General features: G+C 30.7%; 1 protein-coding gene across 2 annotated transcripts in view; it reads right to left on the reverse strand.

The window, feature by feature from the left end:
• fmt (phosphatase 6 regulatory subunit 1-like protein fmt) overlaps positions 1-15,356 on the reverse strand; it is a 74,508-nt gene that overhangs the window by 44,772 nt on the left and 14,380 nt on the right. For both annotated transcript variants that reach the window (XM_089103968.1, XM_089103975.1), the window contains 2 exons: positions 4,456-4,569; positions 2,981-3,245 (listed from right to left, as the gene is read on the reverse strand). In XM_089103968.1, the coding sequence (XP_088960094.1) occupies positions 2,981-3,245; positions 4,456-4,569 (379 nt within the window). The remainder of the gene's footprint in view (positions 1-2,980; positions 3,246-4,455; positions 4,570-15,356) is intronic.

Raw genomic sequence — 15,356 nt, forward strand, 5'->3', positions numbered from 1 at the left:
AAATTATAGGACAGCGTTTAATATAGTATCCAATGAATGATACAAGATTTTTAAGAATGGAGAAGGGAAACACATACCTTAGTTTATAAAAGCATTCCAAATTATGAGCAAGACCCAAATACTCAGAGTGTTGGCGAAAAGACAACATTTCATCAATAATGATCCCAAGGTACCCTTTCTATCCTATTTTGACTTAACCCTTTCTATCCTATTTTGGCCTAAGATCAGCTGTTTTTTCCATTCCGACCTTATTTAGTGACTGCTTTGAGTTCCTAAATACCATAAGCTCAGTTTTTGATAAGTTTGGAGCCAAATAGTTACAAAAAAAAGGTATTAAGGGAATTTACTGTCATCAGATTTTCAAAAACCAAGGAAGGGGTTGCAGCTTTTAGTATCACTGTCACTGCAGTATCTTCTGCCAAAACTACTGCTAAGGTATCATTAGGAGGTAAACATCTTAACAAGTCATTAATATAAATTAGGAATAATAAGGGCTAATATTACCTAGAGAGCTAGGTCCTAATACGCGACCATTATATAAACGTGACCCTAGTAGCGTCATTTCCCAAAAATTTAGTGGAAGGGGAGCAGAATTTATTTTCAAAATCTAGAAGGGGGGACAAATTTGTCGTTTCTTTCATTCATTTCAGTAAAAAATACCCGAAAAGGCACTTTTCAATGAAAATGCCCCCGAAAAAAGGTATTTCGAATCTAGGAAGGGGTGGGGGATCAAGTGCATTCCCCCCAACCCCAGGTGAGATCACTGATTTTTTCAGAAAAAGTTACTGCAGTATTTTTTTTATTTTTTCTAAATCATTCTGATTATATTCTACCAAGACGTTCAGACACACTAAAGCATAAATATGAAGTAAGAAGTACTGCACCAGTGAGCCTTAATTAGAAAAATATATTATTAGAAATAATTAGAAAAAATACAAGTACACACTACTCCACGACGTCTATACGTGTATAGAATACTCCACAAATTAAGTCGATACACGTATAGACTTAATTAGAAAATACATGCATAGACTACTCCACGACGTCTATAGGCCTACGTGTATAGACTTAATTCGTGAAATAGTCTATATTTCTAAAAGACTTAATTAGAAAAATGCACGTATAGACTACTCGGCGACAGATATCGGAGACATAAGCTTAACACAAGTAGCACTAATTCAAGAAAGTTCTCTACTCTGTGGAAAAAGTTAAATTCTGCTCTTACAAAAGCGCTTATTATCAGTTATCCACAAATAGTTCCTACAGTATAGTTAAAAAAACATACATTATATAAACATATATTGCTCTAAAATCCAATCATGTATATTATATTATACCGTTATTTACATAATATAAGATAAAATTATATACTTCTGATTATTCTTAATCTTGTTAAATTTTTTGAACTATATTATGCCACAATACCCTAGAAAAATTAGCCAACAAGCATTTTACTCTACTCCTACAAACAAATAAATTTGGTAAATGACTTTTTCAGGTTCTAAATCCCGAGCCATCTCCCTCAGTGGTACTAACTTTATAACTTAACAAGACTGATAACTTTTTTTTTTGCGTACCAAAACTACATTTTCAAATAAATTTAAAAACAAAACAAAAAAAAACATAAAAAAATCTTTAAATTTGAGCAGTAAACATTAAACGGGTTTAATTTTCTAACTATTAAACAGGTTTTTCTATTTAATTTTCTAAATATTGAATAGGTTTTTCTATCTAATTTTCTATTAAATTTTCTAAATATTGAATAGGTTTTTCTATCTAATTTTCTAAATACTGAATAGGTTTTTTTTATCTAATTTTCTATTAGATTTTCTAAATATTGAACAGGTTTTTCTATCTAATTTTCTATTAAATTTTCTAAATATTGAATAGGTTTTTCTATCTAATTTTCTATTAAATTTTCTAAATATTAAACAGTTTTCAGGTTTAAAATTTTTTAGGGTGCTTGACAACTAATTACTAAAATACAACATCTGTCTAGCTGTTTAGCAGGATAGCCTTCTAAAATAAGGCATCTCTTTGATAGTAGCACCAAAACTACAAGAATTCAAAAAACATATTTTTTTTTCTTCTAGATTCCTCCGTTTACCTATTGTTCCCTTCCTCTAATTTTCTCATTAATATCCTCGATCCACCCATATGAATAACACTGGCTAAGGGTAGAATGGTAGAGTGGATATAGATGGGAAAACTGGTAGGTACAGGCCTAGTAACAGCAATCTATGACAGGCCTATATATAATCTATACAGGCCTATAACAGCCAATTATTGGCTCTAGGATCAAGTTTTCTAAAAAAAGGTCTCTAGGAAAAAGAACAAGTTTTTTCAACTGAAAATAAGAAGCAACATTAGAACTTAAAACAAGCTGAAATTATTCCGTATATGAGGGGGGCTACCCCTTCCTCAATTCTCACTCTTTATGCCAAAGTTTGACCTTTTATTTTGAAAATCCTTGTGTAACAACACAAAAATGAATGGGCAATGAAGAAGGAAAAGACAAACGTTTGCATAAAGGAAATAGCAAAAAAGTTGTAAACGTCGTGGAAAAAAAACACGTGTAAACGTTGTAGACATTATTACGTCATTGTTGACCTTGTTAGGTCGTTATAGACGTAAACGTTGTAATAACGCACTAGGTTATAATTTAAGCAACACTACTGAACCACTTTTGTATGTTTTTCAAAAAGTGTTGGTGCTGTGATATGTGGACCTGCGGTACTATACTTGGTACTAATCAATCTTGTGTTTCGTGTCGATAATGCTAGCTGGTTTAATTTATATACTATGGTTGTACATTTTATATTTTCAACCCCATAGTTGATACCCCCCCCCCCAAAAAAAAAAAAATCAGTCAATGGTGTCTTTCACGAGGTCAACATCGTATATAAATAAAAAAAAAACAGTTACATCGGTATATTCAAATGTTTATCTAATGCATTATTATAAGAGAAATAGAACTTACCAGCATCACATTTAAGGTATTTAGCTCAATCAATCGGAGATGCGTTTCAAAATCCATAGTATCTACAATAGTTGCCAAAAGACGGCAAACATTTAATCTACTTTCACCAAAAGGGATTTCGAAGCTGAATGAAGGTGTCACCACAGGTCTTTTCTTTGGAGGATTTAAAAGCACGTCATGAAACTTCTCAAGTCGTCTGACAATTCCCTTTAATGTATCTTGAGACACACTTCGAAAGTACGGTTCTGAAGCTTCACTTTGGGCTCTGAGATTTACAAAAATATGTTTATGAAATAGAAAATACAACTTTTGTACACACAAAAACAAAAAAAGGAAGAAAAAACGAAACAAAACAATACATAGCAAACTAATTTTGGCCGTTATGACCGGTTGACCGTTAAATTTGATCGTTATGATCGTTCGACCGTGACCTCCTCACAATATAAATAAAATATTCTTCAGATATATTACAATTTAAATGAAATCTTGCATTAAAACATATTATATTGACAGCCAATATATCTTGAAATCTATTGGCAATCGATCTTATAATCTAAGCCAATAAAAAAGCAATAAAAAATCTTGACAGCTAATAGAGAGGTTTCAAAATACTTGTTAACTTGTTCCACAAAAATAAGTAAAATCTCCCGTTTCAAGTTCTAGCCTCTGGAGCATAAACACGTTTTGAAACTAATGTTAATCTATCGAAGTCATACTCCATTTTGCATAAAGAGAGTGTAGGTTATTTCTCTTGGAATAATAAGTTTTCTATTATTTTTTTTAGTGTCTTCGCAAAACATAGACTTCCAAGCTCAAAAATTTCTCAGCTCTAAAAAAACAAAGATGATTTATGAATAAATTTAGTTTAAAGTAACACCACTATGGAACAATCGTATGCTCACGCTTTTTCGTATGTCCACCTTTTTTGAAAAGTATGCTTAGTATATTCTAATTTGAACGTTAATATAGCACAATTAGCCTTATATTTATAATCAGGAACCTCAAAAACCTTATTTCAAAATACTTGTTAATTTGTTTTAATTAATTTAATTTTTTAAAATTAATTAATTTTAATTAATTTTATTAATTTAATTTTATTAATTATTAATTTTTAATTATTAATTAATTATTAATTATTATTTTATTAATTTTATTCATTAATTTTATTAATTTAAACAAAAATTAATTTTAATTAATTTAATTAATTTTTTAATTAATTTTAATTAATTATGTAGGTTTATTAATTATTTGGCGAATTTATCACTTATTTTAAAAGGGTAGCATAAGCAAATGTACTGAATTATAGGCAATTTTTGGTGAGAATAGACAAAAGGAGCAGAAAACCCTTTTAAAAGGAAAAGTAGATGTTTAGAAGGAAAGAAGGAAAACATACATGTTTAAGACGACTTCTCAGGGGTGTTTTCCCCCCAAAAAAATAAGTAGAAGACAGAGACTATGAATTTAAAAACACTTACGCTCGTTGCCGCACTTCTAAAAGAGTCAATGGAACTTGAATTCCCTCAACAATTGAATATTCCGAGGAAGGACCATCAAAAATATTGTCCAAAATTGTATCCAAAATAGTCTCCCTAAAGCAAAGAAAAACGAAATGCAGTTAAGTTTTAGTTTTTGGTTTCTTCTGGATAAAAAAAACTACCTAAACTTAAAACTTAATATAAACTTAAATCTTAAGCTTAAGTTTAAAACTTTAACTTAACCTACAACTCCAGAAAAACTTCAATAAAAAACCACAGCTATATGGTCTCTATCGTGGCCATGGACATCATCTCTCTTCTTTGGTACAATGTTTTACATTACTTAAAAGCAGTATTGGAACTTTGTATTTCCTTCCAATAACCCCTCTTCCGACATTGTATGACCGCTGGTTTGACAGGATCATTGATGGAATAAAACTGTCAGGGGACACACAAAATTTCATATTCTTGAAATAGCGGCTTGGAACCTCCGGAGTAAGGTCCTGGGACATGTAGAGCCTGAATATATTATTTTTATTAACAGTGTTTCCATATTTCTAGAATAATGCAAACTTAACTATACGAATAATGGGTAACTTAACGTTATAATATATATATATATATATATATATATATATATATATATATATATATATATATATATATATATATATATATATATATATATATATATATATATATATATATATATATATATATATATATTATATATATATAATATATATATATATATATATATATATATATATATATATATATATATATATATATATATATAGATATATATATATATATTATATATATATATATATATATATATATATATATTATATATATATATATATATATATATATATATATATATATATATATATATATATATATATATATATATATATATATATATATATATATATATATATATATATATATATATATATATATATATATATATATATATATATATATATATATATACATATATATATATATATATATATATATATATATATATATATATATATATATATATATATATATATATATATATATATATATATATATATATATGCTACGGCGAGTGTTCGAAATCTAGTAAATGTCGACATTCACCGGTGAATGTTCGAAATTCCTTTTTCTCTGCTTCGATTCAATAAGCTATGCGAGTCAACGTTTTCAGTCTTATGCAACTTATGATGGTAAAAACTAAAGTTAAGTTAGATTATGTTAGTTTAGATTAGGTTAAATTTGGTTCTAAACATCAGAAATGGGTTAAAAACTTAACTTAAGGTAACCTAAACCAACTTAACCTCGTCTAACCTAATTTAACCTATCCTCCCATCATCAAACCTTGCATTAAATTGGAAAAAATGACTAGCATCGGTGACTAAATCCAAGGAAAAAAGGTATTTAAAACATTCGCCGGTGAATGTCGACAAGAACCAATTTGCAGACATACACCGTATTATATATATATATATATATATATATATATATATATATATATATATATATATATATATATATATATATATATATATATATATATATATATATATATATATATATATATATATATATATATATATATATATATATATATACATATATATACATATATATACATATATTACATATATGTATATATATATATATGTATATATATATATATATATATATATATATATATATATATATATATATATATATATATATATATATATATATATATATATATATATATATATATATATATATATATATATATATATATATATATATATTTATATATATATGTATATATTATATATATATATATATATATATATATATATATATATATATATATAGTAGAAGTAGTAGAATATTTTTATTTATAACACGTACATAAATAAATGTCACAAAACAGCGCAAATGCCTTGTGGCATACTTTAGCGCTGAAAACATTGCCATCGAAAATACACAGCCACTTTCTAACTAAATTTTACAACAACGAAAAAGAAAACCCTAATGAACAAAATGCTTAGCATGTCATAAAATATTTCTTCACCAGTCTTAGAAAATGTCGCTTGTTGCTGCATTCTCGAACTGATGCAGGAATTGAGTTCCTGATTTTTGGGCCAATGTGATGGATGCTGAATCCTGCTCTTGATGTCAGGCGAATATTGCACGAAAAATTTGAATGATGCGTAGTAGGATAATTATGAAATTGCGAATTAGTTGAGAAAGTGCCAGAGAAATTTACAGGTAAATTATTATATTGATAATCATGACAAATACTAGAGATAGAAATTAAATGAAGTTGGTCCAAATAGAAAATTCCTGAAGTCCCACATAGGTGTCTAACTGAAGTTCTGCAATCAACATTAAAAAGAATCCTCATTGCTTTATTCTGAAGCATTTGGAGAGGTTTGAAAACAGACGGAAAGGTAGATGCCCAAACCGAAATTCAATAGAGAAAATATGGGTGGACGAAAGAATAATAAATAGATTTTAGAATAGCTTTAGGAAAAAAGTGGCAAAGACGAGTTAGAATGCCAACATTTCGGTAAATTTTTAACGACAGTGTTTTTGCATATTTATGAAACAACAAATTTTCATCTAAGATAAACCCAAGATATTTGAACTGATCTACCCGTCTTAATTCAAGACCATTCAAAAAAAGAGAGAAGGTATCTGACACTACTGATCCAGTTCGTGAAAATAACATATAATGACATTTGTTTTCACTAAGAGCTAGTAAATTCCTTGAATACCAATCAGATACAGTTAGTAACGTATTTTCGAGGTTCTGGAAAAGAACTGATAGGTCGCGGTGAGAAGCAAAAATTACTACATCATCAGCAAACATTATAATTTTACAAAGAGGCAAAACTTCTGGCAAATCATTTATAAAAAGAATAAATAGAATAGGTCCAAGGACAGAGCCCTGAGGCACTCCGTAATTAATTGGAAATGTATCGGAACGGAGATCACGAGATTTATCAACACAATCTAGTCGTCTCCCAGAAAGGCAAGATGAAAAAAATTTAACAGCTTGTGTTGAAAACCCAGAAGACTTTAGTTTAAAAAGAAGTAGCGAATGATTTACGGTGTCAAACGCCTTTGCGACACCAAGAAAAATCGCCAACGCGTGTTGACCATCATCTAGTGAATCATTAATATTTAGTAAAAGCTCATGAATTGCCCGTTCAGTTGACTTTCATTTTATAAAACCATATTGAGACGTGTGTAAAATCTTACTATCAAATAAATATTTTTGTAATTGACTATTTGCAAGTTTTTGCCAAAATTTTTCTGAAAATCGAAAGTAGAGAAATACCTCTATAATCTGAAGGGTCAGTGGAATTCCCAGCTTTAGGTAAGGCATTAACAATTGCTTTTTTTTTAAATCTCAGGAAAAAACCCAAGTATAAGTGATAGATTATAAATATATGCCAACAAAGGTGAAATGCTTGACGCTATTTGCTTTTCGGTTTGAGCCGAAAATCAAAATTCGTCTTTAGAAAAACTCCGTTTAAGCTTCAGAATAAATTTTTCAATCTCATGAGGCTTAATCTCAGAAAAAGAAAACGAATTTTCCGCATGTTGCTCATTAACTGGAACAGAGGGGGAATTCAGTTGCATATTCATAGTCAATGCAAGTCTAGAACCAATATTACTGAAATAATCTCCAAAAGCATTTAAAATTTCATTGGGCTCTGTAACATTTTCTCCATTTAAAACAAGGCAATTAACACTATTATTCTTACGACTATGAGGACGTATCTTTTCATTTATCAATTGCCATGTTTTCTCATATCCGATTTATACTCCAAAACTTACTCTTTATAATATTTGCTCTTCTCATGTCTTATAATTGAATTTAGCTTATTCCTATAAACTCTGAATTCTTCAAACGACTCAGGTGTCTGTAATTTAAAATAATTCTTAAATTTTCTATTTTTATGTTTTAACGATGCCAAAATACCTTCAGTAGTCCATGGGTCAAATTTCTGCGCAAACTTTCCATTCGAAACTCGTTTTGAAGAAGCCCAAACCCGCAGTCGCATCATTTGATCAATAAAATCTGAAAACGCAGCATCTGCGTCATCTGAGCCATAAACCAAACTCCAATAATGGTCACCAATTAACTTACGTAGAACTTTACAATCAATCCATGTATATCGCTTTTTTGAATTATCCATTGTTGAATCTCGATGTTGTTTATTACTATTATTTGAATTTAAAACAACACTCACCGGAAAATGATCTGACATATCAGACAAAATTACTGACAATTTTTCTGCTTCAAATAAAACAGGAGAGAAAAATATATTATCTAATAATGTAGCTGTGTTAACTGTAACTTTTGTCGGCAGAGAAATACTTGGAAGAAAATTAGAACACAACGTAATAGTTAAAAACTCCTTATTATTTCCAACATCGAAATTCAAAAGATCAAAATTAAAATCACCCGAAATAATAACCGGTTTTTTCAACGCTTCCAGATTTTTCAACAACGGTTCGAAAACTTCAAAAAATATTTTTGGGTTACCCGACTGAGATCGATAAACAGACCAGAAAATAAATGGATTACAGCCCAAAGGTACAACTTCAACAAAAATAGTCTCACATAACCCTTCATCAAATACAGACAAATCACTGAGAATACTAAAAGACTAGTCATCACGAATATACAGCATCTGACCTCCTCTCGCATTCTGACACCTTGTACGCGAAATACACTTCATCCCGGGCAGATCTAACATTGTAAGGGGTGTATTCGCAGACAGAAAAGTTTCGCAAACTCCAACAATGTCTATAGGACTAGATGCAAGCAGAAGCTTCAGTTCATTGAATGCACTTTGTAGCCCCTGGGCATTTAAATGTAACGATTTGATCGGAAAATTACAACTTCTTGTTTTATCCGATAGAAACTTGCCTGAAGAATAATCACATTAAGGTAGATTATTTACATAAGGCATATCTTTATCACTTCCAGTAGTTGAATTTAGAATAACTTCTAACTTCAAACGAGAAACAAGAAAACGCTGAAAACGATCCATAAAACAAAAAAAGAAAAGAAAAATTCACAGCTTCTTAGTTTAGACAACAGGTTCATATGACACATTGCGAATCTGAACTACGTCGGAAATCATTTTACACGGAATGATTTGCGAACCGCACTTGACATAAATAACACCTCGTAAAGTCCATACATTTTTCAATTCAAACTTATTGCGCGCAAGCTTGTAGATTTCTTGCCTTTCCCTGGTTAGAGCCTCATTTACATAGATTCGGGAACCTTTCAAATTCTTGCGATTGCGTAGGATCTCAACTACAGATGCCTCAGTAAAAAATGCAAGTTCAATCGGAGTTTTTATTTCCGAGGCACCTCCCAAACACCTTGCACCCTTGACAACGGATTTATCAAGATTCAGTCCCATTTCACTGTTAAGTCGAGCTAATACTTTCTCACCAAGGTGAGGTAAATAACGCGCGGGAGATTCTATCCCAGATACAATGACCTTAGTCAGAAAAGAAGACTGGTTTATATCATCCAGCTTAGTTTCAAGCTTATGGAGCTTTGCGCAATTTCGAATAATTCTTACCCGCTAATTGCAAAGTGATTTCTCAATCAGTTCAAATTTACCCTTGAATTGCAGATCAATCGTCTCATAGACAGCTTGCGCGACAGTATCAAGAAAATCTGACTTAATCTGTGTCACCGAAGAACTCCCTAATCTACTGCACTGCTCTTCCACTCTCCTACAAATTTCATCCTGTATGCCGTCACGAAGGTTAACAATTTCTGACTGCATCAAGTTAACCGACTCAGATAAATCCCCGGCTAAACCTTCCGAGTCCTCCGTACACAGCCTTAAGGTTCCTTCACATTGAATTTCGGCTTTCCGTTCTCCCTTTCACACTGAACTCCGTAAGCCTTCCGTAAGACTCATAACCCTCCGTAATACCTTACGTTAACGTATCCGTAAGTCAAAACGCAATGCTAGAGGTCTGATGGAAGAAGTTCAAAATATTTCAACTTCTTACGTTTACGTTTGAGCAAAATGGAACTTAGATGAAAAAATATTTGGGTTTGCAGAAGCTAGAAAAGGTTATATAGCTCAAAGGACCCTGTTTTCAAGGAAAAGCAATTTAAACTAAATTCTGTGGAAAGTCTGAGCCAAGTTTTTCATCAGCAGGAAAGAAAGTAGTAAGTATAGACTGGCTTGATTTGTGGGCCTAGGCTAGGATAGGCTATACTTTGATAAATATTGCTAGGTTTTTTTCAATTCTCTTTGGGTTTGAGGTTAAAATAAAACCTTTTGTGGTACAGTTAATCATTTAAAATGATATTTAGGACATTAGTTTTGTAACTTAACTCAGGATTTAAAATGTTCTTTATGAGATTGAAGCAAGAATAAATTTAGATTAGGATCTAACCTACTTTGGTACATTTAAATAGATAGTTTGATCTGGTTTTTCAACATCCTCTATAATGAAAAAGATTTAGGATCATTGAGAAAAAATAAAGACTTTAAGTTAATTTCTTTGGCAATGTGGAAGTTTTATATAAGCTATCTTAGGGATATATCCAGGACCATTAGGGAAGATAAGGTGCACTGTCAGAAACACATGTGATACAGGAAAAGAGCATAAAACAAGAAATCTAATGGTATATTTTTAACTTTATTAAGCCATTTTCTCCTACAAAGCTGCTGATCTGTAATGCTACCTTGCATTGTATTACCAGTCCCCATGATTGGGTTCACTATGGGCTATTTAAGGCTATTTGTTTTTTCTCAAAATGATAAAACTGTACAATATTACCTAAGTTTTGATTAGAAATAAGTACAAAAATATTACAAGCATCAATGATCTGCAAACTTTTGTTTATAACATAGGCAATAGGCTATATATTTTAAATTATTTTTTTACACCAACACTTTATTTACATTTCCAACATGTGAAAATTATATTTATGGAATTCACAATAGACAGCGTATTCACAGTAGGCTACAGCAATATTTCCTGTGGTGTTGGAATATATTTGTATGGATTTATTGACACAGATAGATATATCAACTACCAAACATTACTAAGAATTTAAATTAAGGATAAAACCATTTAGTAGAAAGATTTGAATGACATAGATGAAAATAATATTTGGTCATTATATCTATGTAATGTGTGATCATTAAGAAATTTGTCAGAAAGGAAGGAAAATGTCATAGAAAAACACGAACTTTGAAATAAAGAAAAAAAAGAAGAGAATAGTAAATATAATGTCATCATTTCTCCAAACACCTGTGTGTGGATATTGCCTTCAAGTAAAAGTTGATTTTGACTAACTTTAGTTGGACCCATAGAAACCTTAAAATTTGATACAAACACAACTAATTGTATTGTATTTTAAAGGTTCAAATCAGGACACTGAATATGCATGGTTTTTTGGCCTATCACCAACATGTTTTAAGTGACACTCAACTTTGATAAGCAAATGGAAATAGAGTTGAGTCTATTGAGTATTTATGCATTGAGGTATTATAGTAGTAAATAAATGCTATTAATTCAGTTAGTACCCTAACAAATGTTGTATAATTGGATGTAGGCAAAGTACTTGTTTCAATAAATTTGATTTAAGGCACAGTAAATTTTACTTCTTTTCTAAGTGATCCTTGACTTTCTGTGGTCCAAAAATTCTTTTTTTATTGCTCCATAGAATTAATTAGCTATGGAGTTTGTGCTATTGAGGAAAAAAATTAACTAAATCTCCACAATATATTTTATGAATAAGCTGCAATAAAAATTGGGCTATAAAATGAGTATGTTAAAAGTTAAAAAATTGAAAAATTTAGTAATCATTGTGTTTTTTTCTAGTTAATGAGCTTATGAAAAGATGGGGGAGCTTGAGAACCTGAGAGACCACTATGTCTACCTAAAGAAAAAAGGGAGATCTACAAGCGGATCTGGTGCTAGTATAAGCTTAAAGCCAGAATACCAAAAGCTTGTACAAACAATGAACTTACTTTCTGAACATATAATTGAAAGGAACCATAAGACAAAAGAGAACACTGTTCAAGATGAGAATATATCAGTGGAAATTTATTCAGAGTGTGCAGGGGGTGCCAACAATATAACTATGCTGAAGTGAATGATGCTGATGCTGATTCTATTACCCTTAGTGAAGAAATTCTCATTAACAATCAAACAGATAAACCAAAGTTCTCAAGCTTCTAGTAGGCAACAAATATATGCATCAACAAGCCAAAATAAAACTCATAATAGAACAAAGACAGGGTCTAGAGATCAAACAGACCTGAAGGAACAGCAAGCAATTGACAAAAAAAAGCAGCAATGACCAGCATGATCTGGAGTGGTACTTTCTACAATCACTGTTATCTCATCTGAATAAAGAACCGGATGACTCAAAATTGGAGTTCCAGATGGAGATCATGAAGGCAGTTAAAAAATACTTTAATCGTTCAGTGTATTTTTAGTTTTATAGACGAACTTAATAAAGCTTTTTTTCTCTCTTTAAGGTAAGCATTAAATTATATGAAAAAAATGTCTAGTAGGTCTAAAAAAAATAAATATTCCAGCAATATAAATAATTAATAATAATAACACTAGTACCAGAGTAAAAACATGATATAAGAAAATACTTTTGACATTTCTATGTCTTTGTTTTGAAATGTAGTAACTGGTTCTAGATTTCTTTGAAAAAAAAATCTAATAGCTATAATTAGGTGTCTTAATTCTATGGGATATGGTGAAAAACAATGTAAAGAGACGCTTTTTAACATAAAGCTTTTAAAAATGTGTAAGAAGACATGCCTGCCATGAAACTGAAACTAAAAAAAAAAAAACGGATTTAGAGAAATTTGGAAACTGCCATGCAGTGTCCTTTCCCTTTGCCAGTGTTCACTTCAAGAGGTTAAAAAAAAAAGAACTGAAGCCCCTCTAAAATGACATCAGATCAAAATGAAAAGTATACTGTTGGAGTCAGTATGGTCAAAAACCTAGAAAAAGGAAATTACAGCCCCCTTCCTTACACAACAAGGAAAACCACTTTTTTGCATGGGTAGCGCTGAAAATTGACGTTGCAGTGTGAAGGGAAGACTTTCGATGTGAAGGAACATAAACGTAAGACCCGTAACATGTAACGTAACAACCTTAGGACTAAACGTAACGTAAAGTCTTACGTTTTCAATGTGAAGGAACCTTTATCGCTCTCTGAACATTTTTTCTGCCATCTCTCAGCGCTTCTTCATATTTCTCCGCGTAAGCCCATATGTTCTCGGACGTTACTATTTTAATTTCGTCAGTTCCGTAACAGCAAACTTCATAATTACTTCCATCACTTTTGACTGGTATCACCCGCGTATTTTTGCAAGGCCACTGTTTTTAATATTTAAATTGAGAAAACGCCCGGTTTCCCACTTGCATAGCTTCGGCAAATGACAAAATGAAAAAAAGCAAAATCTCTCTCTCAATACGTCCGCACACCTTCTGTGTATGAATGCCTAGCAGCGACTGATGACAGTGGGCGGGATCAAAAAAAGGTAGAGCTGAAAACAGCCAATGGAAAATTTACCAAGTATCCAAGTTAAAATATCCAAAAAGTATGATATAGTTCTGTTGTGTTAACTAGTCAATGACTGAATCTATACTGATACAATGACTGAATATATATATATATATATATATATATATATATATATATATATATATATATATATATATATATATATATATATATATATATATATATATATGCTACGGCGAATGTTCGAAATCTAGTAAATTTCGACATTCACCGGTGAATGTTCGAAATTCCTTTTTCTCTGCTTCGATTCAATAAGCTATGCGAGTCAACCTTTTCAGTCTAATGCAAACTATGATGGTAAAAACTAAAGATAGGTTAGGCTGAATTATGTTAGTTTAGATTAGGTTAAATTTGGTTCTAAATATCAGAAATGGGTTAAAAACTTAACTTAACCTAAACCAACTTAACCTCGTCTAACCTAATCTAACCTATCCTCCCATCATCAAACCTTGCATTAAATTGGAAAAAATGACTAGCATCGGTGACTAAATCCAAGGAAAAAAGGTATTTCGGACATTCGCCGGTGAATGTCGACATGAACCAATTTGCAGACATACACCGTAATATATATATATATATATATATATATATATATATATATATATATATATATATATATATATATATATATATATATATATATATATATATATATATATAAATATATATACATATATATAGTGGTTGGTCATAGTGGTTGGTGACTTCAACACAGATATTACACGTCAGTCAGTTCGATCCGATATAGTCCTTGAAGCTTTTTTCTGCTTATAAAATAGTCGAGAAAAGTGCTGATTATTCATATATTCACCAATCTGGAAGTTTGTCTAATATTGACCATGTAGTTTTCTCGCCAAACATTAATGTATCGACTGTTCTTGTTCATGAACACGATTGTGATATTGACCATCTCCCGATTTCGTTCTCTGCTTCACTAGTCGCTTTCCGTTATACTAGACCATTTACACAAAGTTCTAAGTGGTTTTAAAGGAATAACTGGAGTAGTAGAGCTAATTTTGCAATTTATATTACTACGTTGTCCGCGTTATTGGGTTCTATAAAAGTTCCTTTCCATTTGCTTCAAGTTACTGACCGTTTCTCAAATGATAAGCAGTCTCTAAATGAATATTATGATAAAATAATTTGGTGCTTAAAACAAGCAGAGGCGACTGCTGTTCCTCTAGCAAAGATTAAAGTTAAAACTAGAAAACCAGAATGGGTTTTGGACCCAGAATTAAAAGTTGTAAAGAATAAAGCTAAGTTTTTGGCTACGAAAATAGGCGTC

The sequence above is a fragment of the Artemia sp. Qi Xiang Cuo genome, chromosome 2 (assembly GCF_049724085.1).
Source record: "Artemia sp. Qi Xiang Cuo chromosome 2, ASM4972408v1, whole genome shotgun sequence".
In the NCBI taxonomy this organism is placed as follows: domain Eukaryota; kingdom Metazoa; phylum Arthropoda; class Branchiopoda; order Anostraca; family Artemiidae; genus Artemia; species Artemia sp. Qi Xiang Cuo.